At 37.0% G+C, this 21,786-nt stretch overlaps 1 protein-coding gene across 2 annotated transcripts in view; it reads right to left on the reverse strand.

Annotated features, from left to right (window-relative positions):
- Positions 1 to 271: 271 nt before the first annotated feature.
- Positions 272 to 21,786, reverse strand: part of CDYL (chromodomain Y like) — a 106,932-nt gene continuing 85,417 nt past the window's right edge. Inside the window, exons 2-6 of one of the 2 annotated variants that reach the window (XM_075493900.1) lie at positions 12,485 to 12,741; positions 11,707 to 11,879; positions 8,088 to 8,298; positions 3,148 to 3,291; positions 272 to 2,116 (exon numbers count right to left, since the gene is read on the reverse strand). In XM_075493900.1, the coding sequence (XP_075350015.1) occupies positions 1,958 to 2,116; positions 3,148 to 3,291; positions 8,088 to 8,298; positions 11,707 to 11,879; positions 12,485 to 12,727 (930 nt within the window). In that variant the 5' untranslated portion in view covers positions 12,728 to 12,741 and the 3' untranslated portion in view covers positions 272 to 1,957. The remainder of the gene's footprint in view (positions 2,117 to 3,147; positions 3,292 to 8,087; positions 8,299 to 11,706; positions 11,880 to 12,484; positions 12,742 to 21,786) is intronic. The other variant, XM_075493899.1, reaches the window with a different exon arrangement.

The following is a 21,786-nucleotide window of genomic DNA, read 5'->3' on the forward strand; positions in this document are numbered from 1 at the left end:
GTTCTTTTAGAACTGTAACAAAATAATTAAGAGTAGAATGACTTCTTATATGTCTTCTTCCCCCATCCAGCTCCTCTAAGAGAAAACTTATATATAGTTTACAACAATAAATTAATTTTCAACTTTTCGTTTGAAAGAAATTGTTAAGAGCTTAAATTTAATAAAATAAAACATAAATATTGAAGTCTTTAATTTGCAAGATTTGTTTCAGCAACTCTTACTTTAAAATCAGAACTGAAATGTCTTTGAAAAAGACAACTGTATGAGAACCACATTTAAAATGTGTTAAGAAATATTAGTTTTATTTAACCAGTTTTCACAGCTGAATATTTATTCTATAAAAACTTTACAGATTGTACAGTTTATATATAGTTCAAACTACTAGAACAAAAAAGTAGGTCCCACAGATGCAAAAATACTGTACCAATCCAAGGTAAAGGCAGATTTACACACTGTACAGCTCTCCACTGGGAAGGGGAGGTGGGTCAGTTCCAAGTAAAAACTTCAAAACTGTACAAAAATAAGGTTTGATTTCTTTTTCATTCTTCATAATACATTCAATAAGATTGCAAGCACAGATACCCAAGTAATAATAGGTATCTGCAGTCAGGAATCAATAACCACTCCTGAAAGGAATGCAAAATAGGTCTATTTACACAGGGCACTCTTTTACACCATACTGTATATAGTGTATATTTAAAATAATAAAAAAGCATAGACAAAGAACATTAAACATCTAATATAAGGTAGTTTTTTTTAAAGGAGTTTTTTTTTTACTTAATAGTGTGCCAAGAGAATTTTAACTTATTAAATAATATATTCTAAGTGAACCTAAAAATTTATGAACATAAAATGCATTTTTGGTGTAATACATCAATTAAACCAGCAAATAGGAAAAAAAGAACCAAAAACAAAACCCAAACTGTATATAAAGTAGTATTCTCACCCAGCAACAGAAGCACTTATGTAGTTATTTAAAAAAAAACCCAACAAAAAAACAAACCCAGAGAGAGTATTTAAAAACCCACTAAAACTAACTTATAACTTAGGATATTCATACATAAGATATTCAGTGATTCACTAATACTGCAAAACAAGCTTTTTTTTTTGTGGTTTGTTTTGTGTTTTTTTTTTCTTCCCCCTTCCATTTCCCTCCCACTTCCCCTCATTCCCCTTCCCCAAGAGACAGTGGTTTCTTCATGCTATCTGGGTAAGAATTAAACATATTCCTGCCCCCTTCCTCCCACCCCTCTATACCTCCCCCCAAAAAAGGACAGAGTGTTTTCTTAGCATTAATCCTGAGCACACTCTCTTTTTGGGGATATGCATGATTTAATCTTAACAGGGTTTAATTCCCCAAAATTTTAGAATGTTCTATTACTTGAGGTATTTCAACCTTCTTCTGAGACAATGCCTTATATCTTAGCTGACTCGTTGGGCAGTGAAAGTAAGGGCTGGCTAATACCCGTTTCAATTCTGTATTCTAATGAAAAAGAAAAGCATTATTCCAGACTTCCCTGCCACACAGAAAATAATGCAACACCATTCACTTTTTAATCCATTCTCTATTTGATACAGTACTAGCCAAAGATAACAAAAACTAGAGCTTTTAAAGAGATGTTTGGTAGTGCACTCATTTTTTTTTTTTTAGCTTGTGTGTGTGTGTCTACATACACACACACATATTACATTTTTTATATATATATATATAAAAAAGATATATATGCACACACATACACTTGTGTATGTGTATATATATCTGTATGTAACAATCGGGAGAAAGGAGTTTTGTTCAAATTTAAGTGATACAGTACTTTTAAACCCCTTGACAATAAAAGGGGAGGGGGGGGGTCCACTCCTGTTCCCAAGGGGTGAGTTTATATAGGTTTTTTAAATGGGCATATTTTGTTTGCCCTGCTGTCCAAGAAATACAATTCCAGTGTCAATGGGCATCTCATCAGAACTCATCAATTTTCTTCTGCAGATATTTTAACATTGAGTCCATCCCTTGTGCTGAGCCCCAGATTTTCTTCAAAACTTCGCATTCCTTTTCATTTGCTTGTTCCAAGTCCACCTTCATGATATTACGTACTAAAGCTTTGGATTCTTCAAGTACCTAGGCCAAAAAAAAAGGGTGTTGGGTTAGTATTACATAAGAACTGAGTGACATGTGCACTTACAGGTTTATATGAACGAATCCTGAAGTTGATTATGAACTTAAGCTTATCAATTCATGGACATGCTATGACCCCAAGAAACATTTCTCATAGTCTTTCTCGTAGTGTCGCAGAGGATTTCTTTTACCTTATATCAGCACAATTTACAAGTGCACAAAAATGTGGAAATAATGAAAATCATAAAATCATAACTATGAATATATGCATATGGTTTTGTACTGATAACTAGAGAAAACTCCAACTCCATTTTGGTGAAGGCTAATCATAACACTATTATCCAGAACTGCTCTAATAACCAAGCAGACCTAGAATCTCTTGAGCATTTAAAATAGACTGAAAAATCTCATTTGCTTTTCCATTTAGAAAACTATTAATCTGTTTCAAAATCCAAAATTTCTAATGCACAGAACAGTTAATTTGTACTGCATCTTTTCTCACAAGAAAGCATCAAATACTGGTAGTTTTAGCTATCTTGTGCAACTGCCAGTAGTGCACACAACCGTGAATGCACTAGGCATTACTTGTAAAAAAACCAAGTTCAACATAATGTCAAGGACTGCATTTATTTCCTTGGTAATTTAAATTACAACTCAAGATTTCTGTGTTTCTGTGCAGTTCTTAGGGCAACTGTTCACACTGTTGATTAGAATAAGTTGGAGTTATGCAACCATGTTAAAACCAAAATACATATTGTAAAGAGTCCAATGCTTTTTTAATGTTCTTAACAACAATGTACTATGGCATATGATAAAGAAGAGTCAGATACAAACTTAAAAAAAATCCTCAAAAACCCAGAAACAAAAAGATACATAAGAATGTGTAAAAAGACATTGCTATACTAAAGTGTGGTCCTTGTTTCATGGAAACTTTTTTTTTTAGAAGGACATAATGATGCAGTCTAATAATACTTAGATTAACTCTTATTAATCTAATCATAAAAATGTATTGTAAGAAAATAAAGGGAACTTACAACTGAATTACATGTGACAAGTTCCTTAATTCGAACCATTACTTCTTGTGTGAATGTTCCCGGCCAAAACACTTGAGAGACGAGTCCTTTGGCACAAGCTTCCTGCGCAGTCAACTTCCTTCCACTGAACAACATTTCATTGGCCTGAAGGGATAAAAAGTTACTTCTGGTATGAAATGTAATGAGACAAAACTCATTAAAGGAAAAATGTTCAAAACAAATAATGAAAATGCCTGCACTATTTGAAATAGTTTTATTATAGCTCTTCCAACTTTTAATTAATACAGAAAAAGACTTGCCTGCAGGTAGCTGATTGGTGTTGTTGGCTATACTACGTCAGTAGTTACAAAAATACAGAGGTCTATGATTAAGGGTTAAATGTGAAAATGTCTTTTGTCATTTCCCATTCATGACTGTTCATTAGCTCTAGCTTTCTTGCAGTATTGCTGACTTGATTAACTGTATATGTGGTAATAGGTTATAATGCCTGGCAGATCTGTAAAACAGCAATGAATACATCAGCTTGCCCTTTATAATAACGTTATAGTTGCAGCAATGAAATCTTTGCTAAAAATCTATGTTGTCTGTAAATTATAAAGATAACCCAGTTTTGGTAGTAGACCTCCTGGGAACTGCCAGTCTTGGTACAAAAGAACAGTTAAATATTTTGCAACTAAAATGTTTTTTAGTTCTGAAAATGTTTGAAACCTAAATACATGGTTTATTTTCAGCACTTCTCAAAAGTCTTCAGCCGTATTTCATTTATGATACAACATTTCAAATAGCTGGATCATCCTGGAATTTGACCTCCAAAACCCACTGAAGTGAGCAGGATATATTCCAACTTCTGACCAAATTCATAGAACATAAACATTCCCATTTTATTCAGGAGTTCAATATTGAACTGACAAATCCTTTCAAAAGCTGATTTAGCAGTCTTATTAAAAAAGAGACCCCAGTATTTAAAAAATCTTGTACATAGTTTCAAGGTACAGAACAGAGTACTACATTCTATGCAATAAGGTGATCTCTAGTTCTGTAAATCTTTTTGATTTGTAGTTATCGTACGCATCACTATTTATCAGCTTCCCCATTAAACCTTCATCCTACAACCATTTACGCTTACACTTTAATTCTACCTTTAGTGAAGTTTCTTATATAGTTAAACTTTTTGTTTGCAGTGACATCTGCACAGAAACAGCCAGTCAGAGTAACTGTCAACCTCAAAAACAAAAAAAAAAAATCAGTTTTACTGTTCCTTAATGACTACTTTACATTAAAAATATGACAAAGCCTTCGCTGGACTCTTGAAATGTGGGAAATAAGGCTGTTATAAAACACCCAAACCTGACAGCTGTAGCATTTCTGAGGACAAAATTCTGAGGTTTTAAATGTTTTCTAATACTGGAAATTTTGGTAATTATTATAGCAACTTTCAGTTAAGGGTCTCAAGTTATCTAATTACTGTACGTAATGTTCCTAGTACTGCTATTTTACACATGGAGAAATTTGAAAACTCAGAGGTCTATTACTTGGCCCTTTGTAATGAAATACAAAGTCTGGCTTCTACGGGCAGTTTGGTTGCTGACTCCCAGTCCATTAGGCATGTAAAAAAAAAAAAAAAAAAAAAAAAGATGTTCCTAGGATCTTTTACATAAAATTTATCATCAGCACATGTCTCATAAGCTAATATGGAAAGTTGTGATTCACATATAATAATTTTTAAAAAAACAAGCCTTAAACTAAAGGTACAACTTACTTATATACCCCTATAGTTCTACCTCATGTGAAAGCAAAATCAAATATACAAGGTTCATTAACTGTCACAACTATACCTTCTAAATTTTCCAGATTATATGTGAATAATACTAACCTGAAACACTGGCCAAAAATCAGTGATATACACAAGTTTGTCTAAAAACAGGAATAATTTTCCTAAGGAGATACGGAAAAAAAAATTCTTCCAAAATAATTTTAAAAGCTATTTAACATTTATATCAAAGATCAAAACATGAAATCAATCTAACTGGGAGTTAGGAAAGTCAGAAATTTAAGTCAGCTGGTCAGTTCTACATATTCTTCACATGTATCTTTGGTAACAAGGATAAAAACGAATGCTGGAAAAGCCTTAATAATTTTTTTCTAAAACTCAGTATCAACTGCTGAGCTCTCCTGAATGTGAAAAACCACAAGTGATAATGGTGCAGTTATCTTATTTCTGCCAGCTGTAACACAGCATTAGCAGAAAACCTCTCATGAAATGAGCTCTCCCGTTAGTGTTCTCAGTTGACAGGTTTTGAAGGGAAATGTTTTGCTCTGGCATCTTCACTTTTGATCTATACACAACGTATGCCAGAGACCCACTGCTAAACAAGTTTTAATCATATAATCATGCCTGGCATCTGCTGTGAACATTAACACACTTGGTGGTTACTTTCCAAGAAATAGAATACAGCAATAGAAATGAAGATGGTGATAAAAATATTTCATTAATATAAGATTCTCGTTAACAACCTTCATTTTCTACTCGGTCTGTCTTTCTCCTTCCATAGAGGAACCTCACTAGGACATCCTCTGGTCGCTCTTTTACAGCGAGTGCTTGGAGGCTCACGGGGGGCCTTTCACGTAAGCCCACAGGCACTGCCTGCCGTGGAGCATCTCGGCTCTCTTGCGTTATGGTCAGGAGGCAGCTGGTCTCTGTAACGCCCAAGACCCTGGCTGTGATGTGGACTACAGGCACTACGGAAATGCGTATCATCCCTCACAGCTGACAGAAAAGCATAAGAAACACTGCCAAGCGTGCAGTATTTCCCCAACAGGGAAACCAGCACGTGAAGCTTGATCCACACGGCTCCTGTGCTTTATATCCAGGACCAGAAAACCAGACCAAGAACTCGACAGCAGACGCACAGTAACATATCTCCCCAAACAGACGTCACCTTAATCTCTATTATAGATGATTTTCAAAACTCAAAAGCCAAGTTTAAGAATCCTTCTAAAATTCTTGGTATTCCCAATACAGTATCAGTTTTGAATCCTAAGGTCTGGGCTTCAGATTTCCTGTAATAATGACCTCTATTGAACAAGTTCTGTGGAAAAAAAACCCAAAAAAACCAAAACAAAAACCCAAAACCAAAACAACCTCCATGAGCCAGACCTGCTCACCAGCCAAGACTGACTGGGTAGGGAAGATATTTCCAACAATCTTGCAATTGAAGATTTTTACATAACTGCTGATGATAAAAAGAATGCACTGAATCTGACTTACAAGAGTTAAGGGTGGGAATAATACTGCTGAATTAATACGTTTGTAGCAAATTTTATGATGCATACAGAGGCCTTAATTCTTTCTTTTGTATGATATTTTAATTTTTTTCCCCTGAATGTTTCTCGTCTTACTCATACCATCTCTTCTTTCTGCTGACTTCCCTCTCCCTTTTATAGATAGAAAGCATGCTACTTTATCACAATTTTCAATATGGATTCTGAATATATTTCATGAAATTTGCTTATTAAAGTCCAACTTTGTCCCATACAGCATTGACATTGCTATACTGCAGAGGGTCGAGGATAGCATGAAAACAGTGGACTTTTTTTTTTTCCCCTTTTGCACTGAATATTATGGAATTGTTATCACTGGAAGCTTTCAATTTAAATCTTTATATTTAAAAATGAGAGCATTCACAAACACATATGAAAGAATATACTAGGGAAGAGCTTCTTGTGGTTTTTGTACAACTTCTAAGGAAACAAAAAATAACAACCACAAGTCTCTAAAGGACAGGGATGGATGGAATGGATGGATGGATGGATGGATGGCCAAATGAAAAGGGAAAGGAACAATCAGTAGTTTGAAACATGCTAAGATGTTAAAGATACTCTTATAACTGTTAATCTATTTCAGTTACCTTTTTGTTCTCTTCTAATAACTAAATCTAGACATCACACAATTAGTCATTAGATCTGTTAAAACTGATGCTTTTAATATATTGAAATCTATATTTTTAAATCAAGAAATAACTACAGGGAAAAAGTGCCTTTTATAATAAACAGTAATTTAGGCAAAACAGGTGTAGCTACAATGTGCTTATTTCATACTGCTACTGTTCGACTTAATTGGAATGGGACATATGTCTAAGTTTTCAAAGAACACAGCATAAAAATAGTAAGCAATATGCAAATAATGTAGGTAAGATTTTTAAATAGCTATTTGTTACATTTGATTCTTTCATCTAATGGGAAAGCAAGAAAAGGGATACTAAGTAACACGTGGCTTATGTTTTCAGCAACAATGCAAAGCATTACCTTTTTTTTTTTTCTTCTTCAGTCCAGCAATACTGTAAATCAAGTGCAAGACTGAAAAAAATCCTTCACAACACTGATTTGGGCTGGGTATTTCTTGCATAACACACTAGTGTTAAACATCAGCAGAGATCTACAAAGCGAGGAAGTTTGACACAACTTCTTGAGAACGAGTGAGTGAAAGCTGAATTACTTATTTTGGATACTAGCATGACACTGCTAATAGCTGGTGACACAGTGCTCTGCTACGTAACGACACTGAGCGCAGACCAGCCCGTTCTCTGCTACACTCTGATGCTGTGCTGAATGCGAGACGCTGGTGGCTGGTCCTCACAAGGCATCAGCAGGGAAGGTGTGTCCTGGTATGCAGGACACAACCCTGCTGCCACCGTTAGGGCTAAGGGTGCCCAGGACGTGGGATTAGGTCCCGTGCCTGCCTTCTGTTCTGTGCACGCAGGTGAAGACTAGATTGTAACAGAGAAGCTATAAATACTGGTTTCTCATGAAAGGTTTTCATGAGAGAAAGAAAAAATAAAGAAAAGACAACACAGCAAAGGTAAAAAGTCTTGAAAACACTCTGGATAAATTATCACAACTGCACTGTGAAGCTGTCAGCCCCTACCCTGCAAGCTACTTACAGAAGCCAGGCCCATTATCCGAGGAAATGTAAGGGATGAACATCCATCTGGACTTTGCCCAAAAGTAGTGTATGGTGTCTGAAACCAAGCCTTCTCGTTAGCCCAAACCACGTCACACAGAGGCAATATAGATGCTCCAAGTCCAATGGCTGGGCCATTTACTGCTACAATGATAGGCTTCTTAAACTGAATAAAAGTATTCACAAAATTCCTGAAGAGAAACAGAAACATGCACTCACTACATATATAGAGAGTAAAATATACCAGCCCTTGAAAACTCAGTAATAATTCATCTCCACAGTAGCATCACTTTCACAACCAACCTGATAACCTTCCACGATGAGGTGGATAGCTTGGTGGATGAGGGGAGAGCAGTGGATATTGTCTACCTAGACTTCAGAGTGAGGCTTTCAGCACTGTCTACCATAAGACTCTCATAGTTAAGCTGTTGATGTATGAGCAGTGAGGTGGACTGAAAAATGTCTGAATGGCTGGCCCAGAGGGTGGTGATCAGTGGCACAAAGTCTAGTTGGAGGCCAGTAATTAGTGTTGCACCCCAGGGGGGGTCACTGCTGGAGCTAGTACTGTTCAACAGCTTCCTTCATGATCTGGATGATGGGGCAGAGTATACCCTCAGCAAATTTGCCGATGTTACAAAACTGGGCTGATGATACACTAGAAGGTCGCGCTGCCATGCAGAGGGACCTCAACAGGCTGGAGAAATGGGCTGACAGGAACCTCATGAAGTTCAACAAAGGGAAGTGCGAAGTCCTGCACCCGGGGAAGAACAACCCCAGGTGCCAATATATGCTAGAAGCCAAACAGCTGGAAAGCAGCTTGGCAGAAAAGGACCTAGGGGTCCTGGTGGACACCAAGTTGAACTTGAGCCAGCAATGTGCCCTTGGGGCAAAGAAGGCTAATGGTATCCTGGCCTGGATTAGGAGTGTTGCCAGCAGGTTGCAGGAGGTGATCCTTCCCCTCTGCTCAGCACTGGTGTCCAGTTATGGGCTCCCCAGTGAAAGAGAGATCTCAAGCTACTGAAGATGGTCTAGCAAAGGGCCACCAAGATGACTAAGGGATTGGAGCACCTCTCATGTGAGGAAAGGCTGAGAGAGCTGGGATTGTTCAGCCTGGAGAAGAGAAGGCTCAGGGGGGATCTCATCAATGTGTATAAATACCTGAAGGGAGGATGCAATGAGGACAGAGCCAGGCTCTTTTCAGTGGTGCCCAGTGACAGGACCAGAGGCAGTGGGCACAAACTGAAACACAGGAAGTTCTCTCTGAACATCAGTTAACACTTTCTTACTGTCAGGGTGACTGAAGAGGCAGGTCAGCAAGGTTATGGACTCTCCATCCTTGGAGATATTCAAAAACCCTGCCTGGACATGGTCCCGGGCAACCAGCTCTAGGTGACCTTGCTTGAGCAGGGGCAGTTTGAACAAGATGACTTCCAAAGGTCCCTTCCAACCTCAACCATTCTCTGATTCTGTGAAAGCCTAGCATTTCTCCCAGCCTAACAAAGCACAGTAATTGGGAAGGTGCAGATTTAATGCCCCTCCTACAAGCACTAGCTGATATGGCACTTGTGGCACATTCACATGCCTCACAGCCCCCCCTGAGATGAGGCTGTAGTCATACCTCACCTGTGGGCACCAAAACTGTGGTTACAGACCTGCTTGGTCTTCACTGTGTTTATGTATGACATCGGTATAAGGTATCTATCTATCTATTTTTTTTATAGTGAAGATATAAGGTGTATAGGTATAAGCAAAGACAGGCAAAGCATTAATGAGTTTCCTTAAGGAGTATTTCTGGACTTTTGGGAGACAGCTTTTCTTAATAAATAAATCTGCCTTTTTAATTTATGAACAAGCCATAAATAGTAGAGCTCCATTATCACATATCACACACCTGTAAACTTCCCCTCCTTACCTTCCTCTCTTGGTTGGTCATAATGCTATAGGTGCTATGCTATTAAGTTACAAATGCATATTCTCATCCTCATTATCAGCACAAAATGACAATTCATTCCAGTACCCACAAAGCATGGATGCTTACATGCTTCTCTGTTCTCAAACAGTAAATGCCTTCAAGAGCTTCTTAGGAAAAAGTAAGTGTGTGTACGTACGTGTGCATACACACACACATTAGACCAAGTAGAGACTTCTAAAACCTCAAAGCTGAGGTGCAGGTATTTCTCAGTTAATAGCTACCACATATAATGAAGAAGTTGTCCATATTTACTTCAAGTACATGACAAATTCTGGTTAGAATACAGTGGACAACATACGGTTGTCAGCACCTGTAAAGCACTCCTTTGCTCTGAATGACAGGTGATTTTTCATTTCAGTATTGGATGCCGAAATATGGGATTTTTATAAAATTTTTAAAAAAGGGGGATTTAGTGGTAATTTTAAAGTTTGCTCTATCTGCGTTATCTCTTTTTTTGTATTTCCGTGAAACAGGACATTTTTACTGTATTGCATCCATCACTAAAGGTTATCATGCTGCTTCTTCCAGTGAACTGAAACAGATGAATGCAAAAATATTTCTCCTGGAACCACCTTATGCAAGCTGTCATACAACCATCCCATCCAGAGACTTAAGATAACTTTAATCATGTCTGAATATTCCAGAGAGGACCACCTCTAGCATATATATGAAAAATACCATTATTACATTGGAAGAGGGGGTTCATAGGTGTTTTAAGTTGCCTTTATCCATTTTATTAACAATGAATAATAGGTGACAAATCAGGCTTCTGGAAGGGCCTGAATTAAACTAGTGACAGAAGCTCAGTGTTAAGAGCCTCTGTCCCCTGGCCACATCCTGAAGTCACTGCATGAGCAACTTTTGCATGGCATGATTGAAAATTTTCCTTTGAAAAAACTAACTATTATAATCTCTATGAGCCAACTGTGCCTCCAATGAAACAGGCTTTATATGTTACAAGGCCTTTTTTAGAGACATGAATATTGATAACGACAACAGAACATAGGTCTCTGAAGGAATATAGGTACTCTGGAAACATACAAGAGCTAATCCAAGAGCCCAGGCCCTCAAAACCAGCGTTCAAATGATAAGCTACTTGATTGTACTGTTAAAACATGTCTCTCTAAGATCTGTACTTTTTTCAATACATAGTTTGTAGTAGTTCAGCTCATTTTTTTTAAACATTAGGTACCTAGCATTGGGATGATGTTCACTAGCAGTAATCTACTCCTCTAAAATATCCGTCATCCCACTGCTCTGAATGTACTGTATTAAGTTACTCATTCAATGCACATCTTGTATTTGTGTGTGTTAAATTTGTTTTCCTGAAACCCTGTGGCTGTTTAAGTCTTTTAAAATTGGTTTCAACTGGAGGAGTATTACCATACTACCAGTTTTCATAGTTAAATTTTAGTAGTAAAAATAGTGATGCATGAAATGACAACCCAAACAGAAAGGGACAGGGAGTATAAAGGAGTGCTGCACACTATATCACATAACAGGTGAATGTCTGAGAGCTTGTTGAATTAGAGGCTTTTCGAATAAAAAAAAAAAAATAAAACAAGTCAGACTACACGATGAAGAATGAAGAATACCCACTCAGATGACTGAAGATAATCTTACATACCTAATAGCTTCTGCCATCTTAGTGCTTTCCTTTTTTCTATCATCTGTTAAACGTCTTATAAAATAAATAAAATCAAGACCACAGCAGAAAATGCTACCAACTGCACTGAACAGCACAAGTTTACTGTCATCTGCAGCTGCTGTGTTCAGTGCACTTTGGACTTCCTTCATTACCTGAAAAAAAAAAAAAAAAAATTAGAATCTTTTTATTACATCATTAAAAAGTAGCATACTGTTCTCCCCTCCTCCCCCCATGAGATCTTCGACATCTTTAATTTTTCCTTAGGATCCACTCAACCATCATATTAGAAAAGTTAACTTTTTTCATTATCCCAAAATAAGAAAGTTAAAAAAAAAAAAGTATTAGAAGCTTTGCATTTCAAAAATATAATTAGCCTGAGCTAATGAAATCATTAAGAAAAGATCTATTAGATGTTATCTGTAACTAAAGCACTCATTCAGCATTTCTGTAATTTGGACAGCAGATGGCATATGTAACCAGTTCAGAAAAAAAGAACCTTAATTCAGGCTAAAGCTTGTTTCAAGTTGCACTTCATAAATCGCCACGTCTCATAAGAGACAGTACATCTACACGTTCAGATAACGTAGTTAAAACTCAACTGAATTACAGTTAAAGTCAGTTGTATGTGTAACATCTTGCAAGCAACCACCTGAATCTAGCTTCATGTATGTTTGTGCCTGAATAACAGGAATAAATGAGGCAGGGACTTAGAATTCCCTTAGCACCCTTTCCCCCCAAAAATCAGAATTGTTCTGACCTCTGGATTTAGTGAATTATTTTCAGATGATTTTGTTGATAGCAAAATGTGTGTGAATCCATCTTGTTTCCTGACAACAATGTCTCTGTACCGGTACGCACTCTCCGTTTGTCTCACGCTGAAACGTAGCCTTTTATCAAAAGGTTGATCTCTCCTGTCATCAATAAACCTCCGTTTGCTGGCTGTCACTCCTGTTACAGATGTCTGTATGTTGGTTGTACCATTGGCTGCTAATGCTTCCATAAAGGTGGATGTACCTGGAAATAGTTTAAACAACAACATTCTATTAATTACATTTTATCAGCTCAGCAGTTTCAAAATCCCTATTAGCATGAAAACACACTAGTCATATTAAGAACACAGTAAATATGAAACTCAGTCCCCTGGAAGTTACTGAAATGTTACAGAAATAGACACTGTGCACAGAGCAGAATTAAAGTGACAAAGGGATCCAACAAATTCATTTTACAGTTGTGAGAAAATACATTTTAAACAAGCCAAACAGACCAATCATCATTTACTTATTTTTAGAAGGAAGATTGGTATTCCTAATACCAATGCACTTCAGTAGGTTAACGCTCTGCTTTCTCCCTTTCCAACATCTTTAAGTCGTCTAACAGCATCAAGTTTGCAAACAGAAAGCAGAAGCCTTTTGTTTCAAACACCACGAGAAGTTAATATACGGAAGAAAATGACACAAAAAGAACTTGATTGACAAGATCATATAAAGCATAACAGTCTTTAAAGGAAAATGGAAATGAAGAAATACAGACTATCCTTCTGTGAGAGGAAAACAAGACCCATGCAGTGATGGATATTTTAATGGATTCATAGACAATGACATATTTTGCATGTCTAAACAATTTTTGCTATTAGAATTGGCAAATAGAGCATTATGCCTTTCTAGTCTTGTTCCCAGTGACTTAAACAGACACAATTTGAAGGCATGCAAGTAAACAGGCCATTCCCCATGACACAGAAGGGACAGGATTTTCTGTACTCCACATTAGAAACATAATACCAAATAATTAGCATTCATAAGAGACACTAAGAGAACATCTTGGATCTGTAATCCATCTGTATATTAAAGTCTCCATGTAAAGTCTCCATAAAATTTTTCAGATTACAGTAACGGAGTATGCATGGGGTGAGGGGACAGGAGGGTTAAAAATGTTGGAAAAATGTTTTACAGGCCAAGATAGGAAAGTTTTGAAAGCCTTTTCCTGAAAACTGAGGTCTGAGACTTTGTTAAAATCTACTGGAAACCCACAGCCCTTATCTCCCAAACAGGTAGTTCAGAACATCGTGCATATGATGTCTTAAAAAGTACAGTTAAACCACGTATAAGTAAGTTGTTAATTAAATGGTGTTGATGGATCTTGCTTAATTCATCATTATTTTTCTGAAGAAGCTATATTTTTAAAGTTCTAATAATACGCAATGCTGATTTTTAATTTAATTTTTTTTTTTTTTTTTTTTTTTTTTTTACAAGATACTTCAAACACTTGTGGGTCCAGTGAAGACATTAAACAGGCTCATGTAAATACCTGGAATATCCTATATCTCCACATTTTAACTGTATTCAAATATTTCTTACTTTGACCTGTATGAAGTGTGAGAGAGATATTAAGAGAAAGACTAATGAAATTAAAATTTAGAACATTATGCATTTTTCTATTTGTATTTCAGAAACTGCCTTCAGATATAAATTATGTCTTTATATCAAATATTTTAAAATAAACTAATATTTGATTATAAATCTGTTATGATTAATTAGGCAAGTTGTCTGTCAAAGGAGATATACGATAATAAGGTTTTATTTTACTTTTTAAAGTCTTTCTTGTTGTATTAGTGATTTAATCCTCTTACCACATCACTTTTTGTGAAGAAGTTAAAGACAACTCGAGATTTTTCAATTGTTTAAAGTGAAGAATAAGAAACTGAATTCAGTTTGTGATCAGAGACAACAGAGGTGGACATTTATTAAATGGTAAATTAGTATTTTATATTGTCACAGAAGCTTCATATTTATTCCTAAAGTTTTCAAGGCTTATCAAATTCTTTTTTTTTTTTTTTCATTTCAGCAGAATAAATAAAAATTTGATGCATGCCACATATGAATTGATGAGGGATGCTTTTGATACTTTTCCCTTGTAAACCACACTATGTTGATTACATTCCTTTAAAAGAATTCCCTTCAAAAGGTATTTGCAGGAACACCACTGTTGCCTCATATTTCATTAGGAACACAAGATGAAATGGTATCACTGGCCGCAATGGTTTGGTTTTCCGTGGGAAAGGTAAATTAAAACAACTGAAATCACCTCTGATTTCTATGATTTCTAAGATTTTATGGCTTCTGTCCTAGCCATATTGAAAACAGTAAAGAACCAGGAGAGCACAATAGTCTAGACTAAGCCAAAAAAAGTCAGTAAACTTGTGTAAGAGCTTTGAGTAGATCTTTTCCCACGACTCATACTTCCACAGACATACTCAAATACCAGAAAATTACTTTTGAGATGTAAGAGGCAATGATTATACACTTTGAGAGACAAAACTTTTGGCAAGAGAGACCAAGATGTAAACACCACAGGCCACTTTTCATGCTTATTGAATTGGCAAGAGACCTTCTGAGTTTTTATATAAACTCTGTCTGCACTTGTCAATAGTTGCAGTTTCAAACCACAAACAAGGGACAGCTGCAGTTCAGTGGAAGAAGGCTCCTACATCCGATCTTATAAACACACTTTTAGGATACTTACACAGGAATCAAAAACCTGTCGGCTTTAGAAGCCATACCTCTGCGCAGGGTGACTTGGCCAGCTGGTACGGATTAGAAAACTGCACTGACAGAGTTAAAATATGTTCATTAGTGTTTGATGTTATCGCTGTAAGTTTGTGACCTTCTACACCTTAAGCATAGGGGGCTCTTTCTTTTGACATTCGGTCCTCAAAAGTGAAGAGATGACTCAGAGATGTAAAGCGGTACTTCATGCTATATATAGATAGGCAAAGGTTACATCACTGGACAGTCTTGGACATGTGTTGCAGTAAATGAGGATGAAAAGAAAAAAAAAAGTGCCAGGGAGAATTAACTATATTGCCATAGATTTCCTTACATGAAAATTTTGCATTGAGATTACTTATTTTCAGGTTAATTACAACTGTATTTTAGAATTTTAAAATACAGATTTCATAACAAACCAAAAGCAGTTCTGCATTTTAATACGTTAATGGAGATAGCATATCAAAGACAAACAAAACACTACAGCCCTCTCCTTTCAAACTGAGCCTTCCAAAAACAGTAAGGGCTTGGAAAACAGACAGTTTACCCTGGATATTGTCAACTAATGCAGAACTATGTTTGTTTAAGAGGTAAACAAACAGCTCTTATAGTTACAAAAAACCCTTCCAACTGCAAAATGTTAATTAATGTAATGTAATGTAATCAAAGGTGAAGACATACTACTACTGTGCAAAGCTTCAGCATACAGATGCAAAATGAAATTAAGGGGACTACTTGGTTTTGCAGCTGCTTATCAAAACCTGATAACAGTCACCGTTTTCATGCAGCTGCTCTTAGAGGGAAAAAAAAAAAAGCTATGGGCAACAGATAAGAAAGGAACGGGTCTTATTCAAAAGGAAGACAGACACGAAATACAGAATTTGGAAAAGGGGCAGAATAGCAAAGGTATCATCACCCCCATTCCACTGGCAGAAGACAGAAAAAAGCCACCTCTCCAAAATATGATAGGGATAACAATTAAAATGCATGATGGCAGACATCTAGATAAACCGAGTTAAAACCAAAACAAGTAACACACAACTTCAGAACAATCCAAAAGTTACAATCCCAAGCTCCTCTCTAAGCTATTCATGCCTCACTGTTGTTGTCTCCCAAATTCTTGAGAAGTTCAGTTTAGCTTACGTAGCAAGCCTTGAGTACAAACCCTCCCCTCCCTGCAACAATACTGGGGACACATCCAAACAGGTGCTCTAATGACAGCCAAGCCTCTTTTGCACGCTTCTTTTTGAGTACGCATGTACGAGTGCCGGTACTCTTAATTCAAAGGTTTGTCTGACAGACTATGCTGTTTCTAAAAGGCATAGCACAGATGTCTAAGGAATGGCCATAAGAAGATGGGAGGTGTGAACGATGCTGTCTGAGTATTTTCCCCAGCCACCAGAAATTTAGGGATTCCTAAAATTTGCAAGCCCAGCACCATAAGTTGCACGTAAACCCGTGTAATTAAATCCTTATCCCCCATGGAATTGTCCAATTGACTTTTGAAACCACTATGGTTTTGTCTTCCGAAGTATCTTTTTGCAGCAAGTTCTGCAACGCACATCTTTACTTTCTTCATCCCTTTCATCACATCCCTTCCCCAGATTGATTAGTCCCAATCTTATTTACCCTTTCTTCTTCCAGAAGCCAGCCCAAGCCTGTCATTCTTCTCCATGCCTCTTCCTCTTCTACTAAATCTTGGAACAGGGTACAGAATGGCACACTATTCAAGATGGGGATTTATAACGTGGCATATTCGAGCCTTCTCTTTTGTCCTCTACTCTTTTTCCATAAGTATTTCTATTAATTTATTTGGGGTTTTTTGTTTGGTGGTTGTTGGTTTTTTTGTTTGTTTGTTTGGTTTTTTTTTGTTTTTTTTTTTTTTTTTTTTTAAACTAGCACTGAGCAGGTGTTTGCAGAAAACTACCCAAAACAAACCCAATGCCCTTTTCCTGAGCAGTAACACATAGTCAGGAACCAGTAATTGTCCAGGCATGGTTTTATGTTTTGCTATAGGCATAGTTTTGCATAGAAGTCTGTTTTGTCCCCTCCTCACTGCTTGGCATTAATCTGCACAGAAAGTAATCTCTCATTTTAATCACAAAATCACTCAGTATTTTCAGATATGTCCACAGTGCTCAGAAAGAGCTTGAGGGACCCTCATGCCTTTCCTGTACCCTCACGCACCAACCACATCCTCTCCTGAACTAAGTGATGAAATGGTTAATAGGAAGCGTCCCACTTGAATAAGCAAATGAACAAACACCAGCAACAACAAATTCTTAAACTGTTAACTGCAAAAATAACACTGTAATTGTAACTGATTACAACTCAAGTACCGGAGAGGGAAAAATATGAACTGCAAAACTGATTGGGAAAAAAAAATTAAAATAAATAAATAAAAAAACCCACCACCACCAAAAACAAACAAAAAAATCCCCAGTGCTAGAAGTAAGTTGTATTTTTTCCAAAGTCCTTTCTATACTTTCACTGCTTTATAGTGCCCTGTATATATAATCCACAAGACTTCACGTCAGTTGTCCAGTGGAAGTTACCTTATGTTCCCTTTTTGCCTACGAACAGTAGTGTTTTGCTACATGTTCATATGTACTAGCAAGCTCTAACTGTGAACACTGTTAAGCTTTTCCCATCTTAACTCTGCACTACATCAAATATTTCACACGAAACACCAACCCCAGACAGTGATACTGCAATGCAAACATAATGTGTAACAGTTTCCAGTAGTATTTCCATCCCTGCTTCAGCAATTACACAGCAAATATTTCTTAGAATTGCAGTTTATTGGCAAGAATTATAGAAATTTAAAATGAGGGTTCTAAAAAACCTATATATGTGCCCATTTTTTGGCCAAGTATATGTATTTATGGCACTTACATTTTGCAATCAAACAAAAGTTCCCGCTTCCTTTGAAACGTCACTATAAATATTTGGAAGAAGAAAAAAAATTCTGAATTTATTGTACATTTCACCTAAAATACTGATTGCTCTGTGTTTCTGAAAGACTGTTCAGAAGGTATAGGTCATTTATGAGAGACAGATACACTTTACTTACATCCTTCCAGAATATGATGTTATATTGATGCAGCACATAAAACAACAGTGCTACCAATAATAATCTGCACATACCCCAGCATTAGAACAGGCATCCCCAAAGACGCCTGGGAGGAGAAATGGGTGGGGAAATGGTCATACTTCTTCACATTATGGGCTGCTGATCACTGCGGTACACTGCTGCTGGTGTTGAAACCTCCTCAAAACTCTTACTGTTGGGAGGAGGGTGTGTGCAGTAGCTTTATCTTTTCAAATAAAGTTAACCACTTCTTGATTCTGTTTCCAGGAAATAGTTACATAGGGAACCACTAGATGTTCTTCAGCCACCTTCTGTTGTTTTTGCAAATATGTCACCTTTCCGTACACAAAGAATGTAGGTTTTAAGCACAGACTAACAGGCAAATTTTTGTGGTAGTACTTGCTGACACAGCAATAGGTAACTACAGCTCAACAGTACACAGTCCTGCAGTGGCTGGCACACTTGCTTGTCAATGTCTGTCTTCAATTCCTAAAAAAAAGCCACTTTCTCATGCCCTTAATTCCTCTTTTCCTTATGTTTTGTACAGGTGTTAATTTTAAATGCCACTTTGAAACATTGCTCGTATAAAATCTACGTTTCTTACAGGACACGGTTGTTGTGGACAAAATTAACATGAGAAGAGACACACACGCATACACACGTGCCCTTGGTAATATTTCTCTACTCAATTAAAAGTTTTTCAATCCTACATCAATTTTTATCCTGGCTGCCATGTCTTATTTAGAGTAATATGGTCTATAGTAGCCATTTTTTCCTTCTGTAGATAGTTTTCTCTGTTTCTTTGATTACTTACAGCATCAATCAAATATATTTACATGTTTACAATGATACTGTTAGGAAGATGGCAGCATTACTGGTTGCATTGGATGTATGTTATAGGCTATTTAATTATTTTTGCTTTTGAATGTCTTCCTGTCTCAGAACATAAGCATCCACGTAAAGACAAACTTGTAATGCCAATGAAAATTGCAACTAATCAGAACATAAAATTCTACTACTGAAAGTGGGCAATTGTTACAACAGAAAATGGCATTCCTCTACCCTCAAGTTAAATAGGTTTACCTTAGTCTGACTATTTTCTGTCATATAAGCAGAAATAAAAGAAAGTTTACATACTTTAAAAGGATGGAAATAACAAAATACTAGACCTAACACTTGTTAAGGCCATGCCCATAAAAACAAGGATAACATTAATAATACGTAATTTGGCAACAAATCTCTTAAAAAATCTGGTTAATTTTCACTACCTTCGAAAACAATCTCTGCATTTTTATGCATAAGGTATTAAATAAACTTTCCCCATACTGTCTTACAGCGGAAAAAAATGCTCCCTCCTAACAACTGCAAAAGGCTTTCCAAACACATCTCCATTCTTATTATTTCACTAGAAATATATAAACAAACACTCCTCGGACGAGGATTTTTTTTTTTCCCCTTTATCATGGCATCAAGATAAATTAGGATTGTTCTCTTCTCCCCTTCCACTTCAGTTTTAGACTCATTTTGGAGTGATTTTTCTTCCATTGAATCTCTAATCAGGATACTACTGACAAACAGAAAACAGTGCACATGATCATTCTCACCATTTTAGCTGTTATTCAAGGTGGCTGTAAGAAAAAAAAAAAAATTCCCACGCCCCTCTGATATTACTCCAGTCAAAAAATCGCAGCCATATTTCACAGTAGCATGCACCAAAGTATTTGACGGGAGAAGCAAAGAGTTGTATTTCTTTTTCTCACAAATAAATACAAATAAGAAAATCCTTCCCCAGGTTACAGACTGCTTTTTGAGGCCTTTTAACACTGGGAACATTTCATAAGGAAGAACCCGCCTATCTTGTCCTTTAATATTCTTGGAGCTGCAGGTTATGATACCGCAGTGTTCATTTGAAATGCTCTCAAATTTGAGAGCTAAGTAAGGACATCTCTCGGGGCTCATCTATAGAGGAAAGCTATCGCAAAATAGGCTAAGGTTTAAACTTGAAGTATACCCAGCTATTTCACACTAACTCCTAAGGTGAACACATTCTATATTAAGAGCACTTCATTGCAATTTAATCCAATCCCCGAAGTGATCTAAAAAATGGCTCTCTTCCTGTGGAATAAGAGTGCCCTAATGTAAGGCTAGCCTAGAAGAGATACTGCCAAAAGACATCCCAGGCAGTTTCCTGTATAAGCACGAACATATACATGCCATGTACACGACATAATTCTTGTAAGGACATAAAAACTTTCTAAAACATTTTAGTTAAATTATTAATGAGATTTAGACAGATGGGTATCGCACCACTATGTTGGCAGAATACTTTCATCTATCTTCTTTTTGAAAACATGTCAGTAAATATTCACGTTTCATTCTTATCACATAGATGAGGCTTTAAATACCAGAGTTTGCAAGTGCTCCGTTCACAACTGCCCACAGAAACATTTGGCATTTCAATGCAGAAGAGTAGTAGGCAAACAGGGCTAGAGGACTTTCAGAGGTTCAGGACACTGATGTCTACAGATTGAGCTTTCAGGAGAGTATCTGGAGTGAGCGTCCCTGCTTTGAAACAGCAGCTCTGTTTTTACATATCTACCTCAAGGAGCTACCTGTGCCTTTCCAGCCAGTCCCTGACATCTGTCATTAATAGAAGATGTCTCGACCTCCTGTGGGACATTCAGCAACAGGTTCATTAAGAGGTGGCCAATGAATAGGTTACCTGAAGCCGTACAAGCTTGCAGCAGAGAGGCCGTCTTCCAGTACACAAGTGCATGCAGCTGTGTGCCTTAACGCAGCCAGCTATACCCTATACTTGGGCAGCCTGCAATATATAACATTGCTGGCTACTACTAACATGGGCAGTCTGTTCTGCAGCAGCACCCCCTTAGCAGAAATTACTGACCTTCACAGAAATAACTGGCTGGGGTGGGAAGGGGAAGCACAAATGAGGAGTCTCTTGAGTCTTCACTTGAGGCTTTTAGGTACCTCTTAGAGATGAACAGCACATTCAGAAATGCATGTGCCAAGCAGGTTCTTACTTTTGATTCAGTGGTACTCAACAGAAAGTAGTCTCCACTGGAGAGTCAAGGATGTGAGCCAAGAAGATTTCTTAAAGACCCTGCTTTTAGGCAAAGCACAGAACTTTTATTTACACCACATCTAAAGAGGCATTCACAAATTGTTCTAGAGGCAATCTCTCCCCCAGTTTTCCCAATAGTCTCAGAAAATAAGCCCACATTAAAAGCAGGATGATGAAAGGTGTCTTTGGGTATCCCATGCAACAGGTGCTGGATAGTTAGATGCTCTGGACTGAAAAAGTGATTCAGAACAGTGTATCACCTTGCCAAATTTGTCCCTTTATATTGTTGGACAGGAAGAAATCCCAAATATGATCTATTGGCAACAGCTGAAATGCAGCATGGT

This window comes from Mycteria americana, chromosome 2 (assembly GCF_035582795.1).
Source record: "Mycteria americana isolate JAX WOST 10 ecotype Jacksonville Zoo and Gardens chromosome 2, USCA_MyAme_1.0, whole genome shotgun sequence".
Lineage (NCBI taxonomy): Eukaryota > Metazoa > Chordata > Aves > Ciconiiformes > Ciconiidae > Mycteria > Mycteria americana.